The sequence below is a fragment of the Salvelinus alpinus genome, chromosome 33, assembly GCF_045679555.1.
Source record: "Salvelinus alpinus chromosome 33, SLU_Salpinus.1, whole genome shotgun sequence".
NCBI lineage: Eukaryota > Metazoa > Chordata > Actinopteri > Salmoniformes > Salmonidae > Salvelinus > Salvelinus alpinus.
Genome location: NC_092118.1, coordinates 29,860,771 through 29,880,262, shown reverse-complemented (window position 1 = coordinate 29,880,262; position 19,492 = coordinate 29,860,771). Strand labels below are relative to the sequence as shown.

Below are 19,492 nucleotides of genomic sequence, written 5' to 3'. Positions count from 1 at the left end.
TTGGTGGCACCTTAATTGGGGAGGATGGGCTCGTGGTAATAGCTGGTAATAACATGGTTTCCATGTGTTTGATGCCATTATGAGCTGCCCTCCCCTCAGCAACCTCCACTGATACCCATATGCACCATATAAATAACATGTTAGTGTGTTCTCTAGTCTAGGCATTTACCAGTCACTCACATGTTACAGTGTTCTGTGGTCTAGGCATCTACCAGTCACTCACACGTTAGTGTGTTCTGTGGTCTAGGCATCTACCAGTCACTCACATGTTAGTGTGTTCTGTAGTCTAGGCATCTACCAGTCACTCAGTCATGCACATGTTAAAAGAGAAGCATCCTAGAATGTCATGAACCTACTCTCCTCGTCATCATCTGCCCTTCATCATCCCTAGGTAGGTATGCACAACGCACACACCTCTTTCATCCTCTGCCCTATGTTCCTCTTGTTTGTATACGTTGAAGCGCATTCTCAAATGGATGGAAGGAGACGGACAGGGATCATTTTAACTGTATCAAATGTCTAGTTGTCCAATCGAAGCAGATCTTTAACCTCAGACAGTGGCAATACACATCATCATCATCCTGGGATGAAAGATGAACCAGAGAAATGAATGTCAGATTAAACCCTGATCATCTTGCAGGCACGTTGTTCTGAGTCCTAGTAGTTATCAGATGTTGTGTCTTTCTCTTAGTTTCAGTGTGGGAGAAACTGGGAGAAATTAGCAATGGCCAGATTGGCCACCATGTCCCTTGTTTCATATCATGTAACACGATCTGGGCCCTGAGCAAAGTGCATGTCACACACTGCACTTGAGCAAAAGCACTAGTAAGACATTTGAACAAGTTCACACATTTCAAGTTTACAAAAGCCTCATTAGCAAAGCCATTAGAGATTAAACATTTAGTTTAATACGTGCTAGTAATGCCCGGTTTAAAGCAAAAATCAGCAGTTGAAACAATAAAGCATTTTCCCCACCCCTGTTTCGTTAAAAAGATGGAGGGTTAGGGCTGGAGAAATGGAACCACTCTCAGATTCATAGACAGAGCTATGGATGCAAGGACTGACGATCCATAATATCAAAATGATAGGCTATATGGTGTTTTTACATTTACTTTGTTTTTCAAACATTGGAGTGAAACAAGCTTATATTCTGGGTTCTGATGGGGTATGACAGTTGAACTAAGTTCATGAGGCATAAGTTATATTCTTCAAGAATCAATGGGTACATTGCATCGCTTCAGAAGTCCAAAAATGTACGAAGCAACTGTAGAGTTCCTTTTCTTAGGACATTTTATTATGAAAATCAGCTGATCAAATGCATTAGAACCGTGTTTCTGAACTCCAGTCCTCGAGTTCCCCCAACAGTACACATTTGTACTGTAGCCCCGGACAAGCACACCCGATTCAACCCGTCAACTAATCATTAAGCCATCAGTGAGTTGAATGAGGAGTGTTTGTCCGGGGCTACAATGAAAATGTGTACTGGTGGGCGGCAAGTTGGTTCAGTTGCACAAGCTGCCCTCTAGTTATGAAATTCTGCCCTTTAAGACAGAACAAGGGTTTGTCTATCCCAAGACAAATAAGATACAAAGACAGCCTGCTGATCATTGCCTCTACCCAACTGGGAAGATAATGGCATGGCTTCCCCTCCATATGATTTGTTTGCAGAGTAGTATGAGACTGATCTTAGGCCAGTTTTGAGTGTCCCCTTAGTGGTTAAGAGTTGGATGTCGAGAGGGGTAAGCTGATCCTAGATCAGTGCCAAAGGGCAACTTTTTAACCTGGAGTGAATATTTGTTTAAACAGATCTGATTCCAGCTATGAGAGAGAGCGGTTTAGATCTGTCTCTCTGAGGCCGATGAGTATGGAGGGTTGGGTTAAAGTCCGGTCACAAGCAGGGACAACAATCACCGTCTTGAATTTCTGCTATAACAGACCTCTTGCTGCCAAGCTGTCTGCACAATAATCCATCCCATGTTTTGACACATTGCAGTATTTTTATTCTGATGGTATCTCATGTCAATATACTCAGCTGTGCCTGTGGTAGATGTGAGAAGAAGAGAACTCTACATTTGAAACAGTAAGTGTAATCAAACGAAGCAGAATGTATTTTTAAAGGAACACATTCTTTCATAAGACCCTTTATTTTGGAAGTCTAGAGGCCACTCTGGGTGGTGCTAAGGCCTGTACTTACACCAATTCACCACTCACAACCCAGCCCAAAGGATTTGGTAACAGTCACCCAGACACACAATCACTGCAAATGCATATCAACACGTGGTGCTAAAATGGCTGTCTGACTTTCAGTCTTAAACAAAGGACTTTTTAAGAGTGTCATCCTTATGACAGCAATATCTGGAAGAGTTCTCAACTTTAAACAAACATTATTTTCATGCTAGACCTACAATGGCTACCACTAAAATGTGTACAGCGCCATATCTATTAAATCGACTAGACAAATACTAGACTGCAACAACAAGACTTTGTTCTTACGCCAAACAACTTTAAAGTAGGTTTTTATGTGAGGTTTTATGTGAGGTTGACTAGTTCATCATTTCGTACCGCCACCTCGTTAAATCCATTACAGGTTTAATGGAGGTGAGGGAGCAAGTGCCCAGAGAAAAAGAGATGGGTGGGGAGTGAGAGGCCAGAGACATGAGAGAGAATGAGAAAGATGTCAAAAATAGGGAGAGAGAGACAAAGGAAGAGGCATACTGTGGAGAGAGTGTGATAAGGAGACTATCATAACTAGTGATGTAGTGCTAATAAAAAGGTGGGAAAACGCTGGTCGGGGTGAGTAAAGTATAGCTCCCTATACTTCACTATACTTTGCACTTTTCTGCAAAAGGTGGGTTAACCATACGCACAAAATAAAAAGGTGGGATCGTTTAAGTGCTTTTACCTTCCACTGGTCAAAACCAGCTGTGTGTCATAACATGTCATAGCCAGCTGTGTCATAACCAGCTATATGTCATAACCAGCTGTGTCATAACCAGCTGTGTGTCATAACATGTCATAACCAGCTGTGTGTCATAACATGTCATAACCAGCTGTGTGTCATAACATGTCATAACCATCTGTGTTTCATAACATGTTATAACCAGCTGTGTTTCATAACATGTCATAACCAGCTGTGTTTCATAACATGTCATAACCAGCTGTGTTTCATAACATGTCATAAGCAGCTGTGTCTCATAACATGTCATAGCCAGCTGTGTTTCATAACATGTCATAACCAGCTGTGTTTCATAACATGTCATAACCAGCTGTGTTTCATAACATGTCATAACCAGCTGTGTTTCATAACATGTCATAACCAGCTGTGTGTCATAACCATAGCTTGTTCTTTCAGAGGGCACAATGAGGATATGACGCCTTTCACACTCTAGCCAGCTTCCCGCTTTGTGCATCAGCACTCCCATCCCGTACCTCTTCTCTCTGCCAACTCTATCAGCATCTACTTCCTGTATGTGTTTGCTCCCCTCCCTCTCCCTGTCATGCCTATCGTCTGCCAGGGGGAAATCCCTGCCCAAAAACTAAACTCCAATTTCCGGTTCACTCAATGCTGGGGACCGTAAATCCTTTCATTGCCATATCCTAGATTGCAACCCAAATGGCACCCTATTCCCTATATAGTGCATTACTTTTGACAAGGGCTGGTCAGCTGTGTTTCATAACAGTGCACTATATAGGGAATAGGGTGCCATTTGGGACGTAACCCTCTTGTATTAGCATAACAAGACAGTAGCCGACGCACCCAGATGGTGCAATAAAAAGGGCTTTGAGCAAACAGGGAGAAGTCACCGGGTAGCTTACGTTCGCAATTGACCAGGACTCTCCCAAGGCTTTTGTTCAGGCAACGTCAAAGACACTAATATAACCTGGTTCCTTCACCATAGCCACACAGTATTCACATCAACAATGGAGGGAGCCAATTCAGCTGATTACTCAACAGTACCTGACTCACTCCTTCTGGGAAGAGAAGCGTTCTCAGGCACACACACATACAGATCATACAAACATTCAGACGCACACACACACGCTCCACAATCACATCACTACCAACCACTGAGGGACTTCATCTAAAATCCTCAGAGTTAAATAACAGTGTTCATTTCAGCTAGAGAGAGGAAACATCCATTATGCGGCACTTAACGATCAAAGGGACCACGACAAATGATACTTTACCCACTGGGGAGATGGAGAAGAGAGATGTTTTACGGCTATGATCACCCCCCGGAACAACAACAATCTGAGGTCATCAGACTGCAGTCACAGCTATGCTAGCGCAACAACAGTACTGAATGTGACGTTCTTGCCCCGATATTAGACTTCCATTATCAAAGCACTCATTCCCACAGAAGAGCAAAGACACACTCAATGACACCTAGACAAGCAGCCAAAGTCCATTGTTTTTTGATCTGAGATGTCTTGCAGGGGGGTGGATTTGGGCGCCAGCATCTGCACTTAGATCGAGACGGATTCATTTTCTGTAGGAATGGTGCCTTAATGGGCCTATGGGATTCCATTCTCAGGCAAGCTGCACGCTTATCGTCTGAAGAGTCCACACATGCTCCATTACGCAAACAAACACACACACACACACACAAACGCCCTGGTGGAGTGGTGCCAGGAAAATAACTTCTCCCTCAGCGTCAACAAAATGAAGGTGCTGATTGTGGACTACAGGAGACAACGGAGAGAGCACGCCCTCATCAACATCGACAAGGTCGCAGTAGAGGGTCAACAGCTTAAAGTTCCTCAGCGTGCACATCACTGAAGAGATGAAATAGTCCCTTCACACACACAGTGTGGTGAATAAGGCGCAACAGGAGGCTGAAGAAATTCATCTAGGCCCTTAAGACCCTCACAAACTTCAACAGATGCACCATTGAGAGCATCCTGTCGGGTTGTATCACCGCCTGATATAGCAATTGCACCGTCCGCAACCGCAGGGCTATCCAGATGTTGGTGTAGTCAGCCCAACGCAACATCGGGGGCACACTGCCTGCTCTCCAGGACATCTACAGCACCCAGTGTCACAGGAAGGCCAAGAAGATCATCAAGGACCTCAGCCACCTGAGCCACGGCCTGTTCACCCCACTACCATATAGAAGGAGGAGACAGTAGAGGTGCATCAAAGCTGGGACAGAGAGACTAATAAACAGCTTCTATCTCCAGGCCATCAGACTGTTAAACAGTTACCACTAGTCGACCTCCACCCAGTACCCTGCCCTGGACCTTAGTCACTGATACTAACCAACTACCACCCGGTACTCTACCCTGCACCTTAGAGACTACTGCCCTACGTACATAGTCATTGAACACTGGTCACATTAATGATGTTTACATACTGTTTAACCCACTTTCTATGTATATAGTGTAATCTAGTCATGGCTCATCCTCTATAACTAGTGCTGTACACACCTTTTCTATTCATGTACACACATTATAAACAGTACCAGTCAAACGTCTGGACACACCTACTCATTCAACGTTTTTCTTTACTTTTACTATTTTCTACATTGTAGAATAATAGTGAAGACATAAACTATGAAATAACACATATGGAATCATGTAGTAACCAAAAAAGTGTTAAACAAATCAAAATATATTTTATATTTGAGATTCTTCAAAGTAGCCACTCTTTGCCTTGATGACAGCTTTGCATACTCTTGGCATTCTGCCAACCAGATTCATGAAGTAGTCACCTGGGATGCATTTCAATTAACAGGTGTGCCTTGTTAATTTGTGGAATTTCTTTCCATCTTAATGAGTTTGAGACAATCAGTTGTGTTGTGACATGGTAGGGGTGGTATACAGAAGATATCCCTATTTGGTAAAAGACCAAGTCCATATTATGGCAAGAACCGCTCAAATAAGCAAAGAGAAAAGACAGTCCAATATTACTTGAAGACATGAAGGTCAGTCAATCCGGAAAATGTCAAGAACTTTGAAAGTTTCTTCAAGTGCAGTCGCAAAAACAAACAACCGCTATGATGAAACTGTCTCTCATGAGGACCGCCACAGGAAAGGAAGATCCAGAGTTACCTCTGCTGCAGAGGATAAGTTCATTAGAGTTACTAGCCTCAGAAATTGAAGCCCAAATAAATGCTTCACAGAGTTCAAGTAACAGACACATCTCAACATCAACTGTTCAGAGGAGACTGCGTGAATCAGGCCTTCATGGTCAAATTGCTGCAAATAAACCACTACTTAAGGACACTAATAACAAGAAGATACTTGCATGGACCAAGACACACGAGCAATGTTCATTAGACCGGTGGAAATCGGTCCTTTGGTCTGATGAGTCCAAATTTGAGATTTTTGGTTCCAACCGCCGTGTCTTTGTGAGACGCAGAGTAGGTGAACAGATGATCACCGCATGTGTGGTTCCCACCGTGAAGCATGGAGGAGGAGGTTAATGATGTGGGGGTGCTTTGCTGGTAACACTATCTGTGATTTATTTAGAATTCAAGGCACACTTAACCAGCATGGCTAAAATCGAGCACACAGCCATGTAATCTCCATAGAAAAACATTGGCAGTAGAATAGCACATACTGAAGAGCTCATTTGACTTTCAACGTGGCACCATCATAGGATGCCACCTTTCCAACAAGTCAGTTTGTCACATTTCTGCTCTGCTAGAGCTGCCCCGGTCATCTGTAAGTGCTGTTATTGTGAAGTGGAAACGTCTAGGAGCAACAACGGCTCAGCCGCGAAGTGGTAGGCCACACAAGCTCACAAAACGGGACCTCCGAGTGCTGAAGCGTGTAACAATCGTCTGTCCTCGGTTGCAACACTCACTACTGAGTTCCAAACTGCCTCTGGAAGCTACATCAGCACAAGAACTGTTCATCGGGAGCTTCATGAAATGGGTTTCCATGGCCAAGTAGCCTAAGATCACCATGTGCAATGCCAAGCGTCGGCTGGAGTGGTTTAAATGAGAATGTGTTCGACGAGCGGGTGTCCCCATACTTTTGGTCGTGTGTGTGTGTGTGTGTGTGTGTGTGTATATATTCCAGACTGACATTGTTCGTTCTGATATTTCTTAATTTCTTTATTCTTACTTTATGGATTATGTGTGTATTGTTTTGTATTGCTAGGTATTATAACTGCACTGTTGGAACTAGAAACACAAGCATTTCAGTGCACCTGAGAAAACATCTGGGAATCTCTGTACGTGACCCATAAACTTTGATTTGACATGCAATCACGCACATATTTGACCCCCACGGTTTCCCACACTGATAGGCTCCCAGCTGGAGGAGATTTGACCCCCAGAAGGCCCCTGGCAGACACCAGCCCTGCATACCTCCTCCTTGGGTTCAGTCCAGCCGGGGCCTGGGCCGATCAGGATAGAAGGCCGGGGGAGGATTCCTGCTTTCAGCAACCTCACTCCCCTGGGGTTAAAAGACAGAGGTTTGACTTTAATTGAATGAGTTTAACTCAATAACCTTTAGTGTAAATCATCCAATTGACGTTAAAATGACAAATTATATTTATTTACTTAGGCAAATGGTCATTGGTGACTTCAGCAGATTGTTGTATTCAGCCTTCAGCTAGTAGCCTAGCTGCTGGTAAGGTGTTACACTGATTGGATAAAGTACACAAGTATGTTACTAATGGTACTAGTTTTAATGTCCTGAAGCTACAAACACCTGAATAAGACAGCAGTGAAATGCTTTAGGCATCATATTAAATACACTGTAGAACCTTTAACAGTTGAATGCACAGAAAAAGACATAAAAGACTCCAGAATCTGCCTCTGGCTCTCGACGTGAGATCGAGAGAAAAATATGAAACAAGCAGAATCTAATTCATTCCGTTCATCCCCAAAGAATTGTTCTTTAAAGCCTCTCTTCCTGTGAGAGATATGACAAGGAAACAAAGTCACACATTCTGCCTGCGGGTAAAGCTCCTAGCCAATGAGCGCCCTTTCCTTCCTGCCCCTCAGTGTGTGTGGTAGGAAACCATCATATTCATGTACCTGTGCTGTAAAAGCACTCAACCATGAAACACTACAATGTGGCTGATGTATAGAAGTGGGTAACACCAGTTATAATTGATGTCCTAAGGCAGGGTTACCCAAACTTGGTTCTGGGCCCCACACACCCCCTGTGTTTTGGTTTTGCCCTAGCACTAGACAGCTGATTCAACTAATCATCAAGCTTTGATTATTTGAATCAGCTGTGTAGTGCTAAGGCAAAAATCTAAATATGCAGCCCTTGGGGTCCTTAGGATGGAGTTTGGCAAACACTGCTCTAAGGTGTTTTTCCCCGACTACGACACCACAGGACTAGCATTGGAAAACACTCCCCTCTGGAAAAGGAAATGTTTTTTTAGCAAGGTTGTAATCTGACAGTGAGAGGAATGTAGAAAAGTACCCTGCAGAATATACAATTCACACACACCGCAAACACGCTGGCAAGCTCACTTGGTAACACCTCTCCAGAATCTATTTACGAGGTCTTCAATGTACAGGTAGTCAATTATCAATGGCTCTCCTGGCCTGCATTCCTACCTGACATGACACGCTCTAAGATTAGCCTGTAAATACCTATCTGACATCTGCTAAACTCTGAAACATTTCTGAGAGAGATAACTAACTAGGGGCGTGGTCTTTCTGTAGCTACATGCACTGGTGTTTGTCTGGCATCTACCACAGTCTATCATGCCTGATTGTCATAACCTCATAGCTGGTAGCCTGGTGTTTATTTGAAAGAGTCATGCTGAAGTATTGTTAATGCTGTGCTTTAGAAAGGCATGTCGTTCACACAGCTCTCTGCTCCAGGCCCTGCAATCACCACTGAGATGAGATTTGGAATCCGCCGTGGTGTGTGTGTGTGAAATCTGCCGTGTTTGCCAGGGCTGGGTTTTGCGTCTGTCTTTCTGTTTGTCTGTCAGTCTGTGTGCTGACAGGCTTGAATCACGCTCTTCTGCACAGACAACGGCAACAAACTCCAAAACACCAACAACCTGTTTACTTGGGGAATCGTGTTGCTTCGGCTGTGCTTTGGAGGTCACACATTCCACACACTCTAATTAACAATACACTTTGGTCTGGTTTCCCGGATACAGATTGAGCTTAGTCCTGGACAAAAAAAGCCCTTTCAATGTAAAATTCCCATTGAAGTGTGAAAGACTAGGGTTCAAACACAGGTCTCCTGAGAGACACAAGACTGTGTTAGCTCCCCGATGGCCGTGTTAGCTCCCCGATGGCCGTGTTAGCTCCCCGATGGCCGTGTTAGCTCCCCGATGGCCGTGTTAGCTCCCCGATGGCCGTGTTAGCTCCCCGATGGCCGTGTTAGCTCCCCGATGGCCGTGTTAGCTCCCCGATGGCCGTGTTAGCTCCCCGATGGCCGTGTTAGCTCAACGGGCTAACGCAAGTCTTCAGGTCTCAGGAAACATTACTCAGCACCTGAGCATGGTTAATTAGCCCACTGCACATTTTTTTTTTTTTTTTTGTGTATATCCCTTATCTGCATCAATTGTCTTTGTATTTTGATAGGCCTACTCTATTGACCACGTTCCAGGCTGACTACATTGCATTGCAGTCGGCTGCCAGATTTCACAACGCCTTGATAGGTGTTAAACATACTGTATCAGCTAACCACATGGTATGCTATAGCAATCTGATGCTTGACTGCACAGTTGATGACGTGGCACACAACCATTGGTTTCTGCGTGCAACATGACTACAATAATCAGCCTGGAACGTGACCACGGTCATGCCCATGGATTTCAGTTTGTATTGTTCACGTTCCAGGCCAACTACATGCATTGCATCAACAATGGTTGTGTGCCACGTCAGACTGCTATATCACATGATGTGGTTAGCTGATATGTTAAACACCTATCCAGTCGTTGTGAGATCTGGCATGCAGTCAGCCTGGAATGTGGCCAGTGTAGTCATCTAGAACCGCGGACACTGTGATATTGCAATCTCAGTGAGGATCTACCTGGATCCCTCAGAGTTAATGCTAACCTCACGGTTAACCCCAGCCTGGTGTTACAGGCCTTCACTGCTTTTCTTCCCCCCCTCCCTGCTAGTTAATTTCATAATGGTGGGTGGAAGATTCCACCCACTTGATGTGCCAGGTTTGAATTACTCTCTGAACAGAGAGAAAGATGCAACTCAGCAGTATTTCTGATGACCTGAGCCCAGTTTTTCAGAAGTTATCTATCCGGATTTCGCCTATTTGATAGGATTACATGCATATAAATAGAAGGAATAGAACGTCCCCATTCAAGTGAATGATTTGTCCGGCCCTGGAGGCCTGGACTGAAGAAAAGGAGCCTTCCATCTTTTATCCTGCACTCAAGCCACCATTGCAGGGCTTCCTAGGGAAGAGGCCCCAGATATAAGTCAGGACAGTGCAGCTACACTTCCCTCAGCAAATATTTATCTTTAACCTTTTTAACTAGGCAAGTCAGTTAAGAACAAATTCTTATTTACAGTGACGGCCTAGAAACAGTGGGTTAACTGCCTTGTTCAGAGGCAGAACGACAGATTTTTACCTTGTCAGCTCGGGGATTCGAGTAACCTTACGGTTATTAAAAGGTTTTCTTACTGTGTCACTTCCTTTTTCAAGTTCAGCAGTGTTTAAATGTTTTATTTTTTTGCCTCATATCTAGTCATCTCAGTGTGTTCGTGAAAGAGAACGGAAGAGGTAGCCATTTTACTATTGAAACAGCCATTTTGATGTTCTTTCTGCAGATGTCCCGGTAAGTCCACCACATCCACCTAAAGTAAAACAGACACACACCAATCTTGTCTTGTGTGGAAAGACAGAGGGAGATGCCTGTGAAATCACCACACACAAGTAAGTACTCAAGCACACACACCTTCAGACTGTGAACTATGGGAGAGATCCCAACTCAGCACCTCCCTCACATCCACCCTGATTCCTCCCAGAAAGGAAGGGCACACTGTTGCTACTGGCACTAGGACAGCACTCGGGAGGACTCCAATGAATGAGTGATAAACACACACACATCTTCTCATGACTATATGTTTTGACAAGAAATGGAAACCTACAGTAGAGACAGACCTAACATATCCCTTGGTAAATCTAATCTTTAGACTAGATTGGAGATTGTCTCCATTACAAAAACACCGGACAAGGACGTGTCTCAAACAATGGCACACTTACTTGTCTGGAACAATTAGAAATAAAACCATGTTTCCTCCATGTTCTCCAATGTTCTTCTTGCACTTTATGGTTTTGTGTTTATTATTTCTGCACTATATTCCATGACACAAAAATCTGCCCAGAAACACTTCTTTGATTAGAAGCCACGTAACCAATAAACATTTATTTTCACAAGCACAAAAATGTGTTAAACAAAAATAATGAGTAACATTTACACAATTTTATACAGGTTCCTTAAACTCAATGTACAATTAAGACTAAACTAAATACCGATAGTTAAATATGTACTCACATTGCACACATTGATGACACCTACATAAACCTACACAAAAAACAACGTATACTGTGTAAAAGTAACGAGTCAACATAAAAATCACATTATTTACAGAAACATACATTTTTAGATTTTTTTTTAGCAAAAGGATTCCAGTTGTAGATTCTGTCCCATCAGTCATTAACCAGAGACACGGTACACAATCTATCATTCTGTCCCATCAGTCATTAACCAGAGACACGGTACACAATCTATCATGTAAAAGTTCCCTCGCTATAAAGTAGAATTCAGTCTGTTAATAATCAGAAAAGAGAATAATATAATAAAGTTATAAAGTAGAGCAGCGAGAGCCACAAGGATACACTAAACTAGTATATATACTGTACTGCGTTGCTTTGGCGGTATGGCGGTTTTTCCCTTTTTAGAAAGCTGGTGAGTTTTAGCGGTTAGCTTCGATGAAGTGCACTTAAGCATTGTAGCTTAGCGACTTTTGCCGGTGAGTGAAATCTTTATTTGTATTTTTTCTACACAGAATCCTTCTAGACTTCCGTAGGCTTTATCTAGGTGTTATGAACATCACTACATATAGGTATAATTTACAGCATAAAGCTTAATGTAATACTGAGGGAGGAGCAGCAGTGACATACTGTATGATAATACGTATCGATGGTACCAACATTGATCAGCGTGGTGAGTGTCTCTTGGCCCGGAGCAGTTTGGCAGACTAGACTTCAAATGGAGTGCAAAGTGGATATTGGCAGCTTAAATGGTGCAATCTGTAACTTTTGTTTCCCCCCCCCAAAAGTGCTGCCTGCCTCTGCAATTGTTTGCAAACGGAAGGGGGGGGGGGGGGGGAATCTGCACTGGTGAATTTTCTAGGCTTTGTATTTTTTACTGCTTCTTGGCATATTTTGTAGTACTTCAAGATGCCACTAGGGGAAATTAACGTTACAGATTGCACCTTTAAATTGACAAGCCTTTGTTAAAAGAACAGGCATCATTTAAGTGAATGAAGACATTATTACAAAGGAAAAGGTCAGTACACCACTAGCAATGTCCCAGTCTTGTATAGAAGCAACTCTCTTCTCGTAAAGGAAAGAGGTGTCAGAGTGTTTATGAGAGGGTGCATCTGGACATTCACTGTGTGATAAAGGGTGTGTGTCATAAAGGGTGTGTGTGAGGTTGGGGAGCCATGAAGGAACCAGCACATTGTGTTCTATTCCTTTTCCACTATCAGAGGGTTCTAGTGGAAGAACAGAGCAGTGTTCCATTGATAGAATGTTAAAGGGTTCTACTCGGAGAAGGGAGGGAACATGCCCAGATCAGCAAAGTCTTCAATGTTGTAGTTGGCTGTTCCTTGTGTTGGGTCTCCTGCCATCGGCAACATGTCCTACAGAGAGACAGACGGGGAGGGAGAGAGGAAAGGTCAGGATCAGGGACACAGACTTTCATGTGGAGCCATATCAGACAGCACTGTGTACACTGGGCTCAGGCCAGGGAAGGAGAGGAAATCAGCCATTGAAGCCCAGTGCGTCCAAGGTGACCTCTCGTCCCGCCTCCCACACACATGGATTACTGTAGGATATTGGAGCTTGGGATTGGTGTGCATGATACCTGGAAGAGTTAGTGTCTCTCTGTGTTACCTGGAACACTGCTGTCTGGGAGTGGTTAGGGTGTGTCTCTGTTCCCTGGAACACCGCTGTCTGGGAGGGGTTAGGGTGTGTCTCTTAACTGGAACACCTCTGTCTGGGAGGGGTTAGGGTGTGTCTCTTAACTGGAACACCTCTGTCTGGGAGTGGTTAGGACGTGTCTCTTAACTGGAACACCTCTGTCTGGGAGGGGTTAGGACGTGTCTCTTAACTGGAACACCTCTGTCTGGGAGGGGTTAGGACGTGTCTCTGTATTACCTGGAACACCTCTGTCTGGGAGGGGTTAGGACGTGTCTCTTAACTGGAACACCTCTGTCTGGGAGGGGTTAGGACGTGTCTCTGTATTACCTGGAACACCTCTGTCTGGGAGGGGTTAGGGTGTGTCTCTGTTCCCTGGAACACCGCTGTCTGGGAGGGGTTAGGGTGTGTCTCTGTTACCTGGAACACCGCTGTCTGGGAGGGGTTAGGGTGTGTCTCTTAACTGGAACACCTCTGTCTGGGAGGGGTTAGGGTGTGTCTCTGTTACCTGGAACACCTCTGTCTGGGAGGGGTTAGGGTGTGTCTCTGTTACCTGGAACACCTCTGTCTGGGAGGGGTTAGGGTGTGTCTCTGTATTACCTGGAACACCTCTGTCTGGGAGGGGTTAGGGTGTGTCTCTGTTACCTGGAACACCTCTGTCTGGGAGGGGTTAGGGTGTGTCTCTGTTACCTGGAACACCTCTGTCTGGGAGGGGTTAGGGTGTGTCTCTGTATTACCTGGAACACCTCTGTCTGGGAGGGGTTAGGGCGTGTCTCTTACCTGGAACACCTCTGTCTGGGAGGGGTTAGGGTGTGAGTGTGGCTCTCCTCCCTGCTGGCCATGGTGCTGGTTCTGCCATTGGGACCAGACCTCACTGGGCCGACCCTGGAACTGACCCCCACTCTGACTGCCCTCTCCTGACACATCTAGAGAGAGAGGGAGGAGGAGGGAGGGGGGGAGGAGGAGGGGAGGAGGAGAGGGAGGACGGGGGGAGGAGGAGAGACACAGTGAGCAGTCAGCAACACATTGTGTTAGTGTGAGGTGACCCTTCACCACCCTTGGTGTTCAGATAGGATATAGTCATCAATGTTCTCTGTTCCCTACAGGACCAACACTAATACATGTCTACATGCCAAATGGAACCCTGTCCCCTATATAGTGCTATATATAGACAGCCCTGATGTAAAAGTAGTGCACTATGTAGGGAATAATACATATTCCCCCAGGGGAGAGGCTGCTGTTAGGAATGTTTCTGGAGAGCTGGATGCCAGCACCAACATGCAGCTCTGCATTCATGTATGTGGACATGTACCACACACACACACACACACACACACACACACACACACACACACACACACCCCTATCCCATAAAACACTTACATACCAAGACAGGGGAAAGTTATGCAGTAGCTAGTAGGCTGTAAAACCAATGTTTTATCTAGCTGACGTCATAAACAGCTTTGAAGTCTTGACATGAATAGTCAATAAATCCTTATCTGAGAGGAGCAGAGAGGGAGCCACGCGCTGTTGGCTTCCTAGAGCGACATGTCATTTATCAAATAGAAATCAGTGTTTGGGGTGTGTTTCTGTACCACGAATGTGTCAGAGCCATTGTAACGAGGAAGACATCCTACTCATAAATGTATTGATTTGCTGAGTGTACCCAAGGTGTCTGATATTTCACGTAGGTGTTCCTAACGGACAATACTGTGACTGTAGAATCACCATGAAGTGATACAGCACCAGTCTCCAGTCCAACCACTGCACAAAGACACAGACCTAGTTGGGCCTCCCTATTGGGACCCTAGTACACAGTTGAAGTCAGAAGTTTACATACACTTGGAGTCATGAAATCTCATTTTTCAACCCCTCCATACATTTCTTGTTAACAAACTATAGTTTTGGCAAGTCGGTTAGGACATCTACTTTGTGCATGACAAGTAATTTTTCCAACAATTGTTTACATACAGATTATGTCACATATAATTCACTGTATCACAATTCTAGTGGGTCAGAAGTTTACATACACTAAGTTGACTGTGCCTTTAAACAGCTTGTAAAATTCCAGAAAATTGTCATGGCTTTAGAAGCTTCTGATAGGCTAATTGACATCATTTGAATCTATTGGAGGTGTACCTGTGGATGTATTTCAAGGCCTACCTTCAAACTCAGTGCCTCTTTGCTTGACATCACTGGAAAATCAAAAGAAATCAGCCAAGACCTCAGAAAAAAAATTGTAGACCTCCACAACTCTGGTTCATCCTTGGGAACAATTTCCAAACGACTGAAAGTACCACGTTCATCTGTACAAACAATAGTACGCAAGTATAAACACCATGGGACCACGGAGCCGTCATACCGCTCAGGAAGGAGATGCGTTCTGTCTCCTAGAGATGAACGTACTTTGGTGCGAAAAGTGCAAATCAATCCCAGAACAACAGCATAGGGCCTTGTGAAAATGCTGGAGGAAACAGGTACAAAAGTATCTATATCCACAGTAAAACGAGTCCTATATCGACATAACCTGAAAGGCCGCTCAGCAAGGAAGAAGCCACTGCTCCAAAACCGCCATAAAAAAGCCAGACCACGGTTTGCAACTGCACATGGGGACAAAGATCGTACTTTTTGGAGAAATGTCCTCTGGTCTGATCAAACAAAAATAGAACTCTTTGGCCATTTTTTGGAAGAAAACGGGGGAGGCTTGCAAGCCAAAGAACACCATCCCAACTGTGAAGCATGGGGGTGGCAGCATCATGTTGTGGGGATGCTTTGCTGCAGGAGGGACTGGTGCACTTCACAAAATAAATGGCATCATAAGGGAGGAAAATGATGTGGATATATTGAAGCAACATCTCAAGACATCAGTCAGGAAGTTAAAGTTTGGTCACAAATGGGTCTTCCAAATGGACAATGACCCCAAGCATACTTCAAAAGTTGTTGCAAAATGGCTTAAGGACAACAAAGTCAAGGTATTGGAGTGGCCATCACAAAGCCCTCACCTCAATCCCATAGAAAATGTGTGGGCAGAACTGAAAAAGCATGTGTGAGCAAGGAGGCCTACAAACCTGACTCATTTACACCAGCTCTGTCAGGAGGAATGGGCCAAAATTCACCCAACTTATCGTGGGAAGCTTGTGGAAGGCTACCCAAAACGTTTGACCCAAGTTAAACAATTTTAAGGCAATGCTACCGAATACTAATTGAGTGTATGTAAACTTCTGACCCACTGGGAATGTGATGAAAGAAATAAAACCTGAAATAAATAATTGTCTCTACAGAGCATCTGACATTTCACATTCTTAAAATAAAGGGGTGGTCCTAACTGACCTAAGACAGGGAATTTTTACTAAGATTAAATGTCAGGAATTGTGAAAAACTGAGTTTAAATGTATTTAGCTAAGGTGTATGTAAACTTCTGACTTCAACTGTATATAGTGCTCTACTTTTGACCAGAGCCCTATAAAGTGCACTATATAGGGAATAGGGTGCCATCTGTGCCACACATCAGGAATAATCCACAGGCAGAACTCATACTGGGTAATAAACTGAGGTATGTGGTATGATGTATTGGGGGCATGTAAACTACATGTTCCTCCAAGCTGTAATATTAAAGACAGTGAGATATCTAAGTTACATGTTCCTCCAAGCTGGAATATTAAAGACAGTGAGATATCTAAGTTACATGTTCCTCCAAGCTGGAATATTAAAGACAGTGAGATATCTAAGTTACATGTTCCTCCAAGCTGGAATATTAAAGACAGTGAGATATCTAAGTTACATGTTCCTCCAAGCTGGAATATTAAAGACAGTGAGATATCTGTGTCCCACTGTGATGACCTCACATACAGAGCATTGAGGAGCGGCCTGGCTGTGTCCCACTGTGATGACCTCACACACAGAGCATTGAGGAGCGGCCTGGCTGTGTCCCACTGTGATGACCTCACACACAGAGCATTGAGGAGAAGTCTGGCTGTGTCCCACTGTGATGACCTCACACACAGAGCATTGAGGAGCGGCCTGGCTGTGTCCCACTGGGATGACCTCACACACAGAGCATTGAGGAGCGGCCTGGCTGTGTCCCACTGTGATGACCTCACACACAGAGCATTGAGGAGCGGCCTGGCTGTGTCCCACTGTGATGACCTCACAGAGCATTGAGGAGTGGCTGTGTCCCACTGTGATGACCTCACAGACAGAGCTTTGAGGAGCGGCTGTGTCCCACTGTGATGACCTCACACACAGAGCATTGACGAGCAGCCTGACTGTGTCCCACTGTGATGACCTCACACACTCTCACAAGTGAGAAACACAGCAGCAGTCGTTCCACTTCATTTCCTCTCTCCTCTCTACAGACAGACACATACTGAGCCAGACAGACAGACAGACAGACACACAGGGAGATAAATACTGTCTGGTGCACTAACACACTGCATGACACCCTGTAGGGGGATGATTTCAGAGCTATGAGTTCTCTCGTGTGTGTGTGTGTGTGTGTGTGTGTGTGTGTGTGTGTGTGTGTGTGTGTGTGTGTGTGTGAGAGAGCGAGGTGGGTGGGTGGGTGGGGGGTCTCTCCACATTAAACAGAAGCAGATTGATAATCTCTACAATATATCCCCTAGCATAACTCATATCCTGCTGCTGAGAGAGATGACCATAAACACACTCCTCAGCACACGGAACCTTGACAGCTTATTGCCGTAAATAATGAGGGGGGAGGGAGGAACGCAAGCAGAAATAAAGGAGGAGAGGAACGATTAGTCAGGTGAGCAGAGGGATGATTGTTTGTTTATAGAATGGAAACAAATCGGTAAATGACTGACAAAGTAAACAAACGCAACAATAAAGGGAAATGACAAAACACACAACGACAGAGGAAATGAGAAGTGCTGAGAAACAGATCGGCTGTAATTCACTTCTATTTCTTAATATATCTCTCCTCACCTCTGTCTCTGCACCAAGACTAGCCCGGAGGAGAGAGAAATAAAGAGACAAAAGGACAAAGGGAGAGTATGTGTGTTAGAGAGACAGAAAGAGACAGAAGGATAGAGAACTAGTCCATTAGTGTAATGATTGTCCATTAAAAGCTCATCAGATGGTCATGGCTAGACCAGACACCCATTCCCCCCAGCTGAGAGAGATTAAGAAAAAGACAGGAGAGAGAGAAAGAGGGAGGAGAAAGAGGGAGAGAGAAAGAGGGAGGACAGAGAAATAGGGAGAGAGGACAGAGGAGAGAGAGATCTATGACGCCCTGAGATGTGTCACTACTACTAATACATTCTAATACACTATTTAAATGCACAAGCTAGATGTTCTGCTCCAACAGTAAATTATAGCCTGGACAGATTCTGGACGACTGAGGGGGAGAGGGTTATGAAAGTGCTGCCGTCTGTTCTTTTCCATTTCTTAATTTTTTTTTAATACTTTGTTTTTATTGTAGGAACACAAAGAAAGTACAAATAAAGTAAAATAAAAGAACAAAAATGATCTGGCAGTTACAGTGCACTTCATACCTTCATCATCATATCATATTAGTTACATTAGCATCTTTGAATTAGACCTTTTCCAGGTATGAAACCCATTTCTCCCAGTATTCCTGACCTCTCTCCTGTTGAGTTCTTAAAGCAAAGGTCATACGCTCCATGTGGTGTATTTCTTCTACAATGTCTATCCATTGTGTCACTGTGGGAGGGTCTTTTTGTAGCCATTTCCTAGTGATAGCCTTTTTACTGGCTGCCAGTAGGACCTTCAAGAGGTACTTTTCTCTATTGTGTAAGTTATCTGGTATTTCACCCAAGTACAAAGAAATGAATGTTTGTTCTATGTCAAATCCCATTATTTTTCCAATGTTAGATCTTATTTCTCCCCAGTAAGTTTCGATTGCGGGGCAGGACCAAAAGATATGAGAGTGGTCCGCCCTCAATAGACCGCATTCTCTCCAACAAGGGTGTGGTGAGCCAGTCTGTTTTGATTTCAGTTTAGGTGTTATGAAGAAACGTATAACATTCTTCCAACAGAATTCTCTCCATGACCTTGAGTTGGTGGAGCTTTGTTGAGTCTCTAATATGTTCAACCATGTTTCATCAGTTATTTCAATGTTATTAAGTTCCTCCTCCCATTTCTTTTTAATATAGTTTGTAGAATGTTTCTTTGAGGATTGAATACCCAAGTAGAGATTTGAAATCGTTTTTTTGTTACTCCAAGTTGTATGCGTTAGTGAATACTTGGATTAATTTTGGAGGTGCTCGAGGGTCAGTCACTTTTATCTCCCTTAAGAAATAGTGTCGGACTTGTAGGTATCTGTAAAAATCTTGTTTATCCAAGCCATGTTTTTTACTTAAGTCCTGGAAGTTATCTAGGTTCCCATTCCTTATAATTGTACTGAATGATGTGA

The 19,492-nt window shown here is 44.1% G+C and overlaps 1 protein-coding gene across 12 annotated transcripts in view; it reads right to left on the bottom strand.

Annotated features, from left to right (window-relative positions):
* Positions 1-11,288: 11,288 nt before the first annotated feature.
* The window catches only part of LOC139563233 (aryl hydrocarbon receptor nuclear translocator 2), a 95,130-nt gene continuing 86,926 nt past the window's right edge, over positions 11,289-19,492 (bottom strand). For all 12 annotated transcript variants that reach the window (XM_071381673.1, XM_071381677.1, XM_071381675.1 and 9 more), the window contains 2 exons: positions 13,879-14,024; positions 11,289-12,821 (listed from right to left, as the gene is read on the bottom strand). In XM_071381673.1, the coding sequence (XP_071237774.1) occupies positions 12,723-12,821; positions 13,879-14,024 (245 nt within the window). In that variant the 3' untranslated portion in view covers positions 11,289-12,722. The remainder of the gene's footprint in view (positions 12,822-13,878; positions 14,025-19,492) is intronic.